Source organism: Orcinus orca, chromosome 9 (genome assembly GCF_937001465.1).
Source record: "Orcinus orca chromosome 9, mOrcOrc1.1, whole genome shotgun sequence".
NCBI lineage: Eukaryota > Metazoa > Chordata > Mammalia > Artiodactyla > Delphinidae > Orcinus > Orcinus orca.
The window spans coordinates 88,036,544-88,050,457 of record NC_064567.1 but is presented as its reverse complement, the minus strand read 5'-3'; the positions used below and the strand labels follow the sequence as shown (position 1 = coordinate 88,050,457).

At 49.4% G+C, this 13,914-nt stretch overlaps 1 protein-coding gene across 10 annotated transcripts in view; it reads left to right on the top strand.

Annotated features, from left to right (window-relative positions):
- The window catches only part of ATXN7L1 (ataxin 7 like 1), a 301,084-nt gene that overhangs the window by 227,094 nt on the left and 60,076 nt on the right, over positions 1-13,914 (top strand). Inside the window, exons 1-2 of one of the 10 annotated variants that reach the window (XM_033439169.2) lie at positions 10,844-10,965; positions 11,245-11,469. The exons of 5 other annotated variants lie outside the window; for them this stretch is intronic. Coding sequence is in view for 1 of the 5 variants with exons in the window: in XM_012535317.3 (XP_012390771.1) it covers positions 10,842-10,965 (124 nt within the window). In the remaining 4 variants the exon portion in view is untranslated. Of the gene's footprint in view, positions 1-1,842; positions 1,921-1,986; positions 2,415-8,794; positions 10,966-11,244; positions 11,470-13,914 lie in introns of those variants that run through there. 4 more of the 10 variants (XM_012535322.3, XM_012535320.3, XM_033439176.2 and 1 more) reach the window with 4 other exon arrangements.

The window sequence follows — 13,914 nt, the reverse complement described above, 5'->3', positions numbered from 1 at the left end:
TTTTCAGCTCTATCATTATGTGTTCTGGAAACATGATAAAGGCAAGCAAGGGGGACTGGGTCAGGAGTTAGGAGACCTGACGCTGTTGATGATTTGCAGTGTGGCCTTGGATGTGATTTGTAGCCTCTCCGAAATCTCAGTTTACTTGTCTGTGAAAATGGGAATCATAAAGCCCACTACTTTTAAAATGCTTTGCAGACAATAAAGCACCACACCAGCACAGTCTCCGTTCGTGGGGCTGAGACCAAGGCTTCTCTGAGCCTCCGTTTTCCTCCTTTGTTAAATAGGGATAATCATAGCTGCCCTCTCTCATCTCCTAGGATGTTTCTGAGAATCAAATAATATAATGCGCAGGGAGGAGACATGTAAGCCAGGGAGTTCTAAGTGAGAGGCCTGGCTTACAAAATTCTGGGGTCGCTTTAAGAAGTCAGTTGTCGGGGCTTCCCTGGTGGCGCAGTGGTTAGGAGTCCGCCTGCCGATGCAGGGGACACGGGTTCGTGCCCTGGTCTGGGAAGATCCCACATGCCGCGGAGCGGCTGGGCCCGTGAGCCATGGCCGCTGAGCCTGCGCGTCCGGAGCCTGTGCTCCGCAACAGGAGAGGCCACAACAGTGAGAGGCCCGCGTACCGCAAAAAAAAAAAAAAAAAAAAAGTCAGTTGTCAATCCAGGGGCGGGGGCTGGTGTGAGCCTTACTTTGTCCCACCCGACCATTCCCTCCTTCTTCTCTTCCCCTCCCCCAACATCTTTCTCCCCTTCGCCTTCCTTTGTCTGGGAGGCTGCAAGCTGCCTGTGCTCTTCTCTCTTGATCCGTCAGGCAACTGCTGGCTTTCACTCCAGGGCGGCTCTGTTTCAGATCCCAGTGAAACCGTGTCTGCATACAGTTTGTAAGAAAATGTAGGTCCCTTCAGGAGGAAGGGGGCAGCTACTGTGTGGGTTCATATCCACCACATTGCACTGGTGACCCCCGGAACCAGAGGAACGACATTTGCTCTCCAGAATAAACGTGAACCTGGCCTGTGGTTACGATGGTTTTTATAAACAACCTGTTTCTACCTACTCATTACTTTCCCCTAAACCTCTGGAGTGGGGAAGGGGCAACATTTTATTCAAATCAGAGATAGATGATAGATAGATAAGAAGAAGGGGGTGGGGCAGAGGTTAGATTTGAATCCATTTAGCAATTAAAGATTTCTCACTCTTACATTCGCAGCCCAATTCTCTTGGAATTCACTCTTCTCAAATGCTCAGATAATTATAAAATTTCATCTGGTCAATTCTCTTGGTCCAAAAATGAGATAGTGCTTAATGCATTCTGGGAAAGAAATGAAAAACTTTGTTAAATACGTGATTTAAGTGTTCCTTTTTATTTTATTTTGCCAAATGAAAATACTCGATTCACTGTTACCTGTAAGAGAACACAGATTACAGTCTGGATGAGGGAGGAAGGTTGGCCACAGCAGCCCTAACCTCAAAGAGGAAAGGGAAACCTTTCTCAGGACCAGGTCAGAGAAGCCCAGGGACGCTATCCCTCCATTTGTTTCTTATGTGCCTCAATCATTTGCTTCCTGTGTGGCTCAGTGGCCTCGCTGCACGGAGCAGGGAACTTGGAAGTCCCTTTCCGTGTCTCAAAACTGCATTCGGCACGCCCCTTTTTTTCTCCTATGGGATTTACCAACATCCAAGTTACAATGCTTCTGCAACCACCCCAGATGTGTACCAAGGCCTCAACATTTGCAAAATCTGAGTCAACATCTAAGTAAAAGATGCTTCAAGGAAGCACCCAGTTCCGTCTGCTAATAACCGCAGTTCGTCATGTGACACCTGCCCCTCCCCCCCCCGTTCTCTCCGAAAACCCCCCACCCCACCAGTAAACTCGGTTGAAGTCTGACCTTTATCTGCCAACATCTACATTTCCTTCAAGGTGGTAATCTGCTTTTGTTATTTAAGTTTGGTTGTCTTCTTAATTGTTACCCAGTTGCTCTGGGGCTTGCATAAACAGTTAACAAAAACTACGGCGCACGAGGCGGCCGTTTCGCTTTCTGGGCTTGTTGTTCTTGGCACTGGGTCAGTTCTATGAACTTCTGGTGTCCAACTGGTAGGACCTGAAACTCTGTGTTTAACAAGTGCCTGTAGTCAAAACAGTTGGCGTGTGCAAGCTGGTACTGACTGCAGCTGGTCATCCGTCGGGTCCTGGACCGTGCAGAACCCCGAACCCCGAACCCCGAATCACGGTGCTCTGTTTGGGGGCCGGGCTTTTGTTGTTGTTTAGTGTGGGAAGGGGGCGGTTGCTTCCTTTTTTTTCTTTTTCTTTTCTGTGATGGCATCCGTGCTAATATGGATCGCTTCAGGTTCCAAAAGTGCAACGTGTTTACAGTCGTCGTAGAATCAGATTAAGTTGGCAGCCCGAGTCTCTCTGTAAGTGGTTTTAGTTTACATTTCTTCTAGCAGGATGTTTTGCATAAATTTTGCTGATCCTGGGTTATTTATAGACTTTTTTGAAAAAACGGGCATGCCTGAGAGTTTTCTAACTGCTGAAAGTGAAATCCGTTTCTGCATTTAGAGAAACGGCCGGGCATGTGCAGCAGAAGGTTATTTTAGCTCTTGAAAATTAATTTCTCCGCGAGGTCATTTGATAACATTCCCGAGCGTACTCTCCAGCTGCCGACATCAGATACCCTGATAATTGTCTCAGGACGTGTTGTTTGCTTTTGGTTGGTCACAAACGGAGTAAAATGAAAGTAATGATGCCATTTCCTCTGGGACGCTGTGGGAGAATGGATGCAGTGATTGGGTATTGTTTCAAACGTCCGAAATGGGTTCGTGGTGGTGGTTTTGTCCAACCCTGGGGAGCAGTGCAGCCGGCCCAGAAGCCGGGCGGCGGGACTTGCCGAGAGCCTGGGGGAGGGGCAGAGGAAGGCCGGTCGCTGGAAAGTGAGTGGGTTTTCCAGTTTGTCCTCATGTAAATGACAGTGATACTGAAGGGTTTATAGTACTAAAAGGAAATAATAATATTCAACGGCAAGATAGCATATTGGCTAATATTGGCTAAAATCTGTTTGATTTTCCCGGCTCTGGCGGTAGCATCTTTGGGGATCGCGTGCGTGTTTGCATGAGAACTAAAGCCGGGCACGATCGAAATCACTAAGCCAGCATTAGCACTCTATGAAAGGGCTTCCCATAATATTTACCAGAACAGTTGGCTAAAAATTGGTCTGCTTTGCCCACCGAATGGCTGTGTAATTAAATGTGCCCTTGAGAGCATACCTTGAGCACCTCCCATCTCCGTGTCTGCGCTCCCGGAATTTGCATGGCTAAGTAGCATGTTCATCAGCGTGAGGAGTGTGGAATCCCCGTCTAATGGTCCAGGAAGAACGTCCTAAATGAGACACATCATTGTGCCTCGGCTTAAATATTTTAAACCAAACAAATCGAAAAGGCCCATCATCTGGGCCTTGTGAAAGGCCTTCTGAGTAGGGAGTCTCCCCTGATCCAGGCATGTGGGTCCCTCCCTGACAGGTCCAAACTTCACCACTACCCACCCCTCCAGCGTCACCAACTTACACATGAAATGACAATGGACAGTCGAAATGGAAATTTCCAAGGTAGTAAATGTGACCTAGGCCGAGGCGTGACATAATTCTCACTGCCCAGGGCTGCCATGAGTGGATTTCTTTTTCTCTTCCATGTTTCTCTCATCTATATAAAGTGAGGTGGTTTGTTTTGTATTTTGTGGCATTTTTTGGTCTCCTCTGACCTTGCAGAGAATAACGTTGAGGCTTGTTTTCGGTCTTGCACAGTTTAGAGCGTGCTCTGTGCTTTCTCACGGTAGCCCCGCTGAGCTGGTGGGGACAGGTCGAGCCCTTTGGTCCCGGTGTAAAGAAGGGATGGGGGCTCAGCCTGCGCGGTGGAGCTGGGGAGCCACGCTCCGGCTCGCACATTATCCATCAGACCTTCACCTTCTCAGTGCCCCATCCAAGCTGGATGAACCAGCTGCAACGCAGAGGTTAAGCAACTCTTTGTTCTGATTTGATTCCAATCTGCCCCTACGGATGGGGCCCCTGTTGCACTCCCCTTTTCCTCCTCCTGTCTGTCAGGCTGGGTTGGGATTGGAGACTCACCTTTTGAAGGCCTCAGCTTGGAGGTGTGTGTCGGATTGTGTGCCTCTCAGCTAGCAGTGACTACGGGTGCCCCCATCCCACCGTATAGATAACCTCGTGGCCAGAGTGAATGAAGAGCCATGAAGGGAACCCACAGGCCTTTGTGTTGGAGAGGATGGCAGTGAATACTGAAAAGTTTCCCAGTCATCCTCGCCCTTGGGCTTTTGCATTTGAATTGGTCAGACCCTCTCAATCCTGCCATCCTTGGGAAAGGGAAGTTGCTTTGCAGGAGTTCAGCTGCTCTGAGCTGGAAGACCTGCCTTCGGACAGCCTGAGTGCATCTGTAGGTTTTTCCTTGGCTGGACACGCAGGTTTCTGCTAGTGGAAGTGGTATCTTGGAGAGATATATAACAGTAATAATCATAATACTTTTCTTTTATGTGTGCATAGCCTGACTCAACTTTTAAACCTCTTTTACATGCCTGATCTCAGTGACTCCTTCCTATAGCCTTGGAAGGGTGGTATTATTAACCTCAGAGCATGGAGATTCTGGAAGGAGGGTGTGGGGATTCAGACACCAGCCCTTGGGCACCGGTTCTTTTTGTATCGATTTCAGCTGCCTAATGTCTATACTTGGTTGCCAGTAAGGAGGGTGGTTTGGGAGTTGGAAAACCGGTTTTCTTCTATTATTGTATTTCTTGTCAGTTATAAAGGCACGTTTGATTGCCTACCGTGTGCGAGGCACTGCTAAGAGCTTTACTTTTAGTCCTTCAACCACTGGTAGCAGGAGGGCTGTTGTCAGCCGCATTTGTTAGTCATCCATGGGATCCGTACCAGTGAAGATGAAGTGTGGGCCAAGTGACATATCTGCCCTGAATGGCAGGTGGCTCGGTAGAGTCACACCTCTGGAGTACTGTTCACAGGTCGCTGTCGCCCTGGGGGATAGATCGAGTTGCCCGCTTGGCCCTGTCCCCTTCCACATTATGAAGGAGGATTTGGAAGAAGAATAGCATTAGTGGCAGGATTATCCAATTTTTCAAGCAGTAGATTTAGGAGGGAGAAGAGTTATATTAATGAGTCAGAGTCCTGAAAGATCTCCCCAGGCCAGAGCAGTGGACTGACTCCGACCAGATGGCATTTGTAAAGGACACCTGTGGATAAGCAGCTTGGCAGTAAAGCATGTGAAATAAGACTCAGGGGTGATGCAGCCCTCAGAAATAAGAAATCTAGGGCTTCCCTGGTGGCGCAGTGGTTAAGAATCTGCCTGCTAATGCAGGGGACACGGGTTCGATCCGTGATCTGGGAAGATCCCACATGCCGTGGAGCAACTAAGCCCATGTGCCACAACTACTGAGCCCGCACGCTAGAGCCTGCGAGTCACAAGTTCTGAGCCCACGTGCCTAGAGCCTGTGCTCCGCAACAAGAGAAGCCACCACAATGAGAAGCCCGCGCACCGCAACAAAGAGTAGCCCCCGCTCGCTGCGACTAGAGAAAGCCCGCTCGCAGCAACGAAGACCCAACGCAGCCCAAAATAAAATAAAATACATAAATAATTTTTTTTAAAAAAAAGAAATAAGAAATCTAGCTTGGATGTCTAGTGGCCTTAACAGGAGAATGATACCCAGAACAGACAGCTGGGAGCTGCCCAGACTTCACCTGTGATGTTCTCCCTTCTGAGTGGCACAGTTTAGAAAGCACAGTCAGAGATCAGAAGAAGAGCGAAAATGACCTTTAGTGAGGAATGATTTTAAAAGATGTCTGGGAGTATTTATCCCAGAGAAAGAGGTTTCGGGGAACAAACATTTGGCAAGGTGTCCCATGGAAGGGAAACTCGACTGGTTCAAGGTGACCCCCACAGGGCAGAAATGGGATGGACGTGTGGGCATCACAGAGCAGCTCACGTAGGGGAGATTGTCCAGTGGTGGTGCTTTCTGGCCTGCTGTGAACTTGGAGAGCTCGGGGCCTGCAGTGGAGAAGCCAGGCTGGGTGGCCCCTTGGCTACGGCTCCTCCGAAGAGGCTAACAGCCCTGGAAGGGGCCAGCAGCGGGTAGCAGAGAGTGATTACCTGTGGGGTTTCTTCTTGCTCTTTGGGAGTCTGTGACTCTGTCCCAACTTTATGGTCTAAGACCTGAGCCCCTTTGGTGGAAATGATGGCTGTATCAGGAATGAGGGGGCTGGCAGAGGGGAGCTGTGCCTCCGAATCCCATCTGTAAGTGGCTAGGGCAGCCTTCGTGCGCCCGTGTGTGGGGTGGTGGGAGCAGCTGGCTGTTCAAGACAAATTAACACTTCTTTGTGGACCTGAATCGGCCACGTTTAGGGACTTCCGACTTGGAGTGAGTGCCTATCTGCTCTCTCCTACTGGTCGCCTTAGTTACCTTAACTTAAAGATTATTTCCTTTAAGTGATTCCAAGAAGGCTTCTGAAGGTAAGTCTCAGTTATTCTGAAACTGATTGTTCTGCTTGTGGATTGTCTTGGCCCTCACTTTCTGCAGAGTTTTGGGTTTTTTTGTTTTTGAGATGAAACGCATACAACATAAAATCAACCATCTTACAGTGAACAATTGGGTGGCACTGAGTACATTTACAGTGTTGTGCAACCACCACTTCTGTCTAGTTCCAGAAGTTTCATCACTCCAAAATAAAACCTCATACCCGTTAAGCAGTTATTTCCCCCTCTCCCTCCCCTCGGTCCCCGGCAACCACCAGTCTGCTTTCTGTCTCTGTAGATTTACCTATTCTGGATATTTCATAGAAATAGAATTCATATAATATGTGACATTTTGTGCCTGGTTTCTTTCATTTGCATAATGTTTTCTAGATTCATCCATGTTGTAACATGTATCAGTACTCCACTCCTTTTCATGGCTGAATAATTGTCCAGTGTTATGTATATACCACGATTTATTTATTCATCCACTGATGGATACTTGGGTCGTTTCTGCCTTTTGGCTATAGCTAATAGTGCTGCTGTGAACATTCACATTCAGGGATTTGTTTCATTTCTCCTGGGTGTGTACCCTAGGAGAAGAATTGCAAGATCATATGATGATTCCACGTTTAATTTTTTGAGGAACCACCATACTGTTTTCCGTAGAGGCTGCACCATTTTACGTTCCCACGGAATGTGTCCAAAGGTTCCAGTCTCTCCACATCCTCAGCAACCCTTGTTATTTTCCATTTGGGGGCTTTCTTGGTTGTTGTTTTTTATATACGTAGCCATCCTAGTACGTGTGAAGTGGTATCGTGTGGTTTTGACTTGCATTTCCCTGATGACTAATGATGTTGATCATCATTTCATGCGATTATCTTCTTTGAAAAAATGTCTGTTCAAGTCCTTTGCCCATTTTTTAATTGGGTTGAGCCTGCCTGTTTTTGTGTTTAGCATTAAGGTTCTAAACTTGCGGCTTCTCAGATGCCAGAGCAGTATAAATATTGCATCTTCTTTTCTTTTTTCTTTTCTTTTGGTCACCCCATGCGGCAGGCGGGATCTTAGTTCCCCAACCAGGGATCAAACCCGCCCCCACTGCAGTGGAAGTGCGGAGTCTTAACCACTGGACCTCCAGGGAAGTCCCCATCTTACTTTCTTAAGCCATCTGTTTGCTGAAAACCTAGTCCACCTACTTATTACCAGGCACCTGAGATGAGGAGAGAACAGTGAAAGAGGTAAGGGAAGGTACTTCACCAGGACCAGAGGGCTCTGGGAGAGCTGGCCCATGGAAGCTGTTCACATCTCTATCCCCCAGGTCATCCTGGAACTCTCAGCAAACAGATACTAAGAAAGTTGCTCACAGCTGTCTCTGGAAACACGCAGGCTCCTGGGCCACAGGGCCTGCCCTTTCATCTGTGCTTCCTCTGAGTATTGCAACATTCAGCAGGCCTCCTCTTGACAGTCCCCTGAGCAGGGGAAGTGTGCCCATGAGCCCTTGACCCTCTTGCCTAGAGTCTGGAGGATACAGCGCACAGCCTTACCCTGTCTCTAGCCCTCTCCGTAGGGCTGGGTTGGGTGGGTGGTCGAGTCACACACCCTCATACCCGCTGGCTCCATTCCAAAGAAATGGAATCGTAGAAACTAGTCCTGCTTCGACAAGCGGCATAGCTCTTTCCCAGCCGGAAACTGATTCTGCTATATTCTGGGAAGAAACTCTCTCTGCGACAGGGGAAAAGGAAGCCCAAAGTCAGAGACCCAAAATCATTTTCTCCTTGAATAATTCTCCCATGGGAGACTCCCTGTCTCTGGCTTTGGTTATATGATCAAGCTGCTGGAGATGGTCCCAACCTGAGACAGCCTTACAAAGGCCAAGTTAGCACTGCCCAGTTTACGTGCCATGGTCTGAGATGATGCCATCCTCCCATAGTCTGAAATTCTCCAGTAGAGGCTCACTTCTGAGTCTTGGAAAGCTTTTATCTCTTAGGGGTTTGTTTTTATTTTTCCTTATTAAAAGGCGTATACTCTTCCGCCAGGGTTAACTTAAGATTTATCAGGTAACAGGCAGGTTTTACAAAGAAATGTTGGATGAAACATAGGAGAGATCCTAGTAGAAGATAAAAGAAAATAAAAATACCTAAAACACACTAAACTGCTGGGGTTTTTTTAATGGAGGTGAAATTCACATAACAAAATTAATCATCTTAAAGCATTGAATTGTAATTTGTTTTTCAGCAGCGGGGGGACGAGATCAAGCAACAGGTTCCCTTGCTTGCCCGCTCGCTGAGGGGGGGGCGTAAGCTTGTTTCTTATATGGGGTGAGGGTGTAGGGGTGTGTCCAGGGGTCAGGCCGGAGGGGTGGCCTAGGTGTTTTGCCCACCCCTCTGGTGGTGTTGAGTGCAGGGGGCATGCTCAGTTGAATTGTAATTTAGCACTCAGTCTGTTCACAATGTTGTGCAACCGTCACCTCTGCGTGGTTCCAAAATGCTTTCATCACCCCCAAAGGAGACCCTGTACCCCTGAAGCAGTCACTCCCCACTCCCTGCTTCCCTAACCCCTGGCAGTCTGCTTTCTGTCTCTGTGGATTTACCTATGCTGGCTATTTTGTACCGATGGAATCATACAGCGTGTGGCCTTTTGGGACCCATTGTCTTTTTTAGACATCCCCCCCTCCCCACAAATCTACTATCCCTTGCCAAGATCAGGGAATAAACTTTCTAAATATAAGGAATGAATGAAAACTCTCCGCTTGAATTCATACTTAAAATGTCCCACAAAAGTAATTTTCAATCTTTATAATGACGTCTCTACTCTCTCCAAAGCATAGTGCTGGGTATTGCAGTGGACTCTGCCCATCAGGGCACACAGGCCCTGAGGGAAAAGGAAGCAGAAAGGCTTGAGGCCCCTGCAGGCTGCGTGGGCCCCTGGCCTCAGCCTGGTCCCCGGGGAAGCCTGCAGGGGCCATCGTGCAGTCGGACTGCAGGAAGGCCCTGACCCTTCCCATACAGTGGCTGCTCAGATCCGTGTGTGTGCGCGCGCGGGCGCGCCCGCGCCCAAGTTCATCTGCCAAATTCGGGATACGACCCTGGTCTTTCCGGGCTTTTCTTTCTGCCTTTCCCTAATCGCATCTGGGCGTGCTCTCTTAAAGGGGAAGCGGTGCGTTCTGACTGGCCAGGACCCTTAGCCAGGAGCCAGGAAACGGCTCCCACGAGTTGCGCTGCCCAGCGTGTCACTGGCTCAGCCCCCTTATCCAAACAGCGAGGCTGTCTCCCTGGGATGTGTAAGTGTGAGCACAGGGCACGCTTGCCACACAGGATGGCGTGGGGCTGGGCCCAGGTCACGGCAAGCAGAGCGTGCTGTCAGCCCACGATCCATTCAGCAAGTCGGAGGTGGAGCTTAGGCGGTGCCCTTGGGCTGTGGGCTGGCGCTGAGACAGGGCTGAGGCGGAGCGGGGAGAGTTGCTGCCTGGGAAAGAGGTCAGGAGTAGGAGGCTGGGTTGGGGACCCGTCTATTTTGGACAGGCCTTCTGGAGGCGCCAGCCTGGGGGCCTGGGGAGGAGTGGAGTGGAAAATTTTCTAGCACACCTCTCCTAGCCCCGGGAAGTGGCTGCACTGAACCTGACCAGCTCATCCCCTCCACTTCTCTGCACTTATGTGCAGCTCCAAACACACTTGATGCATTTATCTACTCGCTACTGATTTTTCTTGGTCATTTTTATATGCAAGCGGTGCTAAGCAATGTTTCGGGTCTCTTTCACTCAAACTTCAAAAATTTCTGGAAACTGGCAACCTGTGGTTTTTCCTTCTTTACTCTTCGCGGATGGTCCTCGGTCCGGTGTGTGCACACAGTGGTCCGTGAGTCCATGCTGGTGGCCGGCCAGCTGGCGGACTGGCAGCGCCCGAGCACGATTGGCAGCGCACCTGGCCTGGTTTCTAGCGGGGTTGGTTTCCTGTGTACCCGCGGGGAGACCGAGGGAGGGCTCACGCCCACTCGCGCACAGCCGGGGGCTAACTCGGTGTCCCCAGCAAGTAGCTGATGGTAGCGAAATAGACCCTTGCTGTATTTTAGACTCCTTCCTACCCTTGGTTTTCGTTTGTATGGTGGTGATGGTTGGTCTTCAATTTTGTAAAAAGCTGTGTTTTCCCCGAAATAATTCAGACCTGCTCCTAAAAAAAAGGGAGCAGAGGGAAAGAGAAGGGGACTGGAGGGGGAAAAACAAGTGGTGTCTCCGTACATGTACACTGAGAGGACAGAACCACACCCTACTTCAAGACAGCTTCCTGTTTGCCACTGCCAACTGCCACTCCAAGGAGAACAGAAATGCTTCCGTTATTAGTGACTGCCGTCGGACCACAAAAGCCTCTTCTGGGTGACGCCGCGAGCTTCGCAGTGAGCTGGGACTGTGCACCTCTAGAGACTGTGGCCTGCACTCCTGAAACTGGAGGTCGGTACAGACAGGAATCAAGCAGCCCTGGCCTCTCCTTACTCAGCCGATGTTTCTTAAACAGTTGTGCTCCTGTAGGATTCTTGTAAATGGATAGTTTTAATTCAGGGGCAGGGAGAAGGTAGGGACCTGCCCCCTTAGGAAAGCTACTGCTTGTATTTTTTTTAGTCTACATGTGTATGTGTTAGGGGAACTTGTGTGAAGTGCCTACCGTGAGTTGGCACTGGGGCAGCCACCTTCCATGTGTTATCGATCCTCACATTCTCATTTCTTCAACAGTGAATGTAGTGAGTGCCTACCAAGGCCAGACCCTGGGCTGAATGCCAGGGACGAGAGAAGGCACAAGACATCTGCTCTCCGTGCGTCCAGCGACAGGACACCTAGACCAGTAAACTAGTGATTACAGCACGGGACCTGTGCTAAGATGGGGGGCCTCAATGTAATATAGGGGCACCTGCCCACTCGTAACCCTATGATGTGGGCATTATTGTTCCCACTGTATAGGTAAGGAAACTGGAGCTCAGGGGGTTAAGTTATTTGCCCAAGTCACAGAGCTAATGAGTGACAGAGCTGGGATTTGAGCCCAGATCTTTCTGATTCCAAAGACAGCAGTGTTTGGTCCACATTTCCAGTGACTCCCGAAGCTTGTGTAGAGCAAGAGAATTACCTCGGGATCTTTTAAAAAATACAGATTTGGGAGCCCTGGCCCTGCTGTCCCAAGAAGAGGAGCCCTGGGCGGCCCCAGGAGGTCTCAGGTGGATAGTGGCCTGGGCTCCTTCCCGACATCATGCCTCAGGATCCTCCGGCCCTTCCCTGAGGCGTGGACCACGCATGCCTGTGACAGGGCCCAGGGCTTTTCATGTGCTTAGCCCAAGGCACCTGGGTAAAGGCCACTGATGTGGCCTCAAGACAGTCTTGGGAAGATTCGGCCCAGCTGTTCAGGTATTTTAGACATTGGGAATCCCTGTTCTTGTATCTTCCCACCAAAGATACCCCAGCTTTGCCCAGCTTCCGGCTGCCTGCCACTCCTGTCCCTTCAGTGCCCCTGGAGCGGGGATGATGTCAGCTGTGACATCTTAAGGTAGAATCCAACAGCTTATCGTAAAGCTGGAAGCCACCAGTTTTCATCTTAGCTGTGGTGGTTCTGGTTTTACACTCATGTGACTTGCACAGTGGGTATGTTGGTGGTTGGGGCCGAGGTCACTCTGACGGAGAAGTTAATACCATGCAGGTGGGACTCCTTGTCAACCCCTCCACTACCGTATTGGCTCCAGACACACGGGAATAGCTGGGGCAATAAAAGACGAGGATGGCAGCTCTGTCCCATGGGGCAGGCAGGCTGTTCACTGGCCTCAGGTCCTCCAGGTGGCAGCCCACCTTCAGAGGGGACCCTGTTCTCTACTCTCAGGGTGACCAAGTGGTGGCCAGCCAGGACCTGGAGAGTGTGTCCTCTCCCTGACGGAACCCTCGGGCCATGGCAGTGTCTGTCTTATCACCACCATTATATTTCGGTGCTTGGCGCATGGTATGTGGCAAAGAGATGCTTTAAAAAATGAGTGAATGAATGAATGAGGTGTGACTTAAACGCATGCTTTTCTCTCCTTCCTCCTTTTGTATCTGCACCTGTTTTCTCCCCTTTGGCCTCTCTGGTTAAGGATGTGTTAGTGTTTCTGTTGTTGTTGTTGTTTGTTTTTCTTTTTTCTTGTATGGATTTAAAAAACAACTTTAACAAAAATAGAGGCATCCTATATCCTTCCCTTTTTTCCTTTTCTATCTGTGTTATATATTCATATCTATATGTTAAATGTTTTACATTTTTATAAAGTAATGATTAGTGTTTGCATATACTGGTGATATTTTTAATTTTCTTGTGAATGTGGGTAGTATTGTCTCACATACACATTTCCTTAGATTGAGATAACCCTCATACCTGTCATTTTCAGTTGTTTTATCATAGACCAGGTTGGTTATGGTATTTTTTACTATTGTAAGCAATGCTGCTGAGAATATCTTTGAACTTTTCTTGGGGGGGGATATTTCCTTGAGGTCTATTTTCCAGACTAAAATTACCAGGTTACCAGATCAAATGCTTTTTTTTTTTAAAATAGATTTCTTTTATTTATTTACTTATTTATTTATTTTTTGGCTGCGTTGGGTCTTCGTTGCTGTGCGCAGGCTTTCTCTAGTTGTGGCGAGCAGGGGCTACTCTTCGTTGCGGTGCGAGGGCTTCCCACTGTGGTGGCTTCTCTTGTTGTGGAGCACAAGCTCTAGGTGCGCAGACTTCAGTAGCTGTGGCTCACGGGCTGTAGAGCGCAGGCTCAGTAGTTGTGGCACAGGGGCTTAGTTGCTCCGCAGCATGTGGGATCTTCCCGGACCAGGGCTCGAACCCGTGTCCCCTGCATTGGCAGGCGGATTCTTAACCACTGTGCCACCAGGGAAGCCCTGTGAATGCTTTTTTTTTTTTTTTGCGGTATGCGGGCCTCTCACTGCTGCGGCCTCTCCCGCTGCGGAGCACAGGCTCCGGATGCGCAGGCCCAGCGGCCACGGCTCACGGGCCCAGCTGCTCCGCGGCACGTGGGATCCTCCTGGACCGGAGCACAAACCCGTGACCCCTGCATCGGCAGGCGGACCCCCATCCACTGAGCCACCAGGGAAGCCCTGTGAATGCTTTTTAACCGTTGTCATCAACACGAGGTTGCTCTCCAGAGAACTGTCATCCCTTGGAAGTACCCCCAGCAGTGTGTACATGTGTTTGTTTCCCCACTGGTCTATATTGCTGGGGGGGTTTTCTTCTTCAGCTAGGTTAAATGTCTAGTGAGGGCATCCTTGGGGGCTGATGGAAATACATCAGGGCCCTGGAAAGTCCCTGGGACTCCCCAAATCCTACCCAGCAGTGGTTGATGCCAGAAATGTATACCTTAGTATAAATAACCAATAGAAGAGCACAGG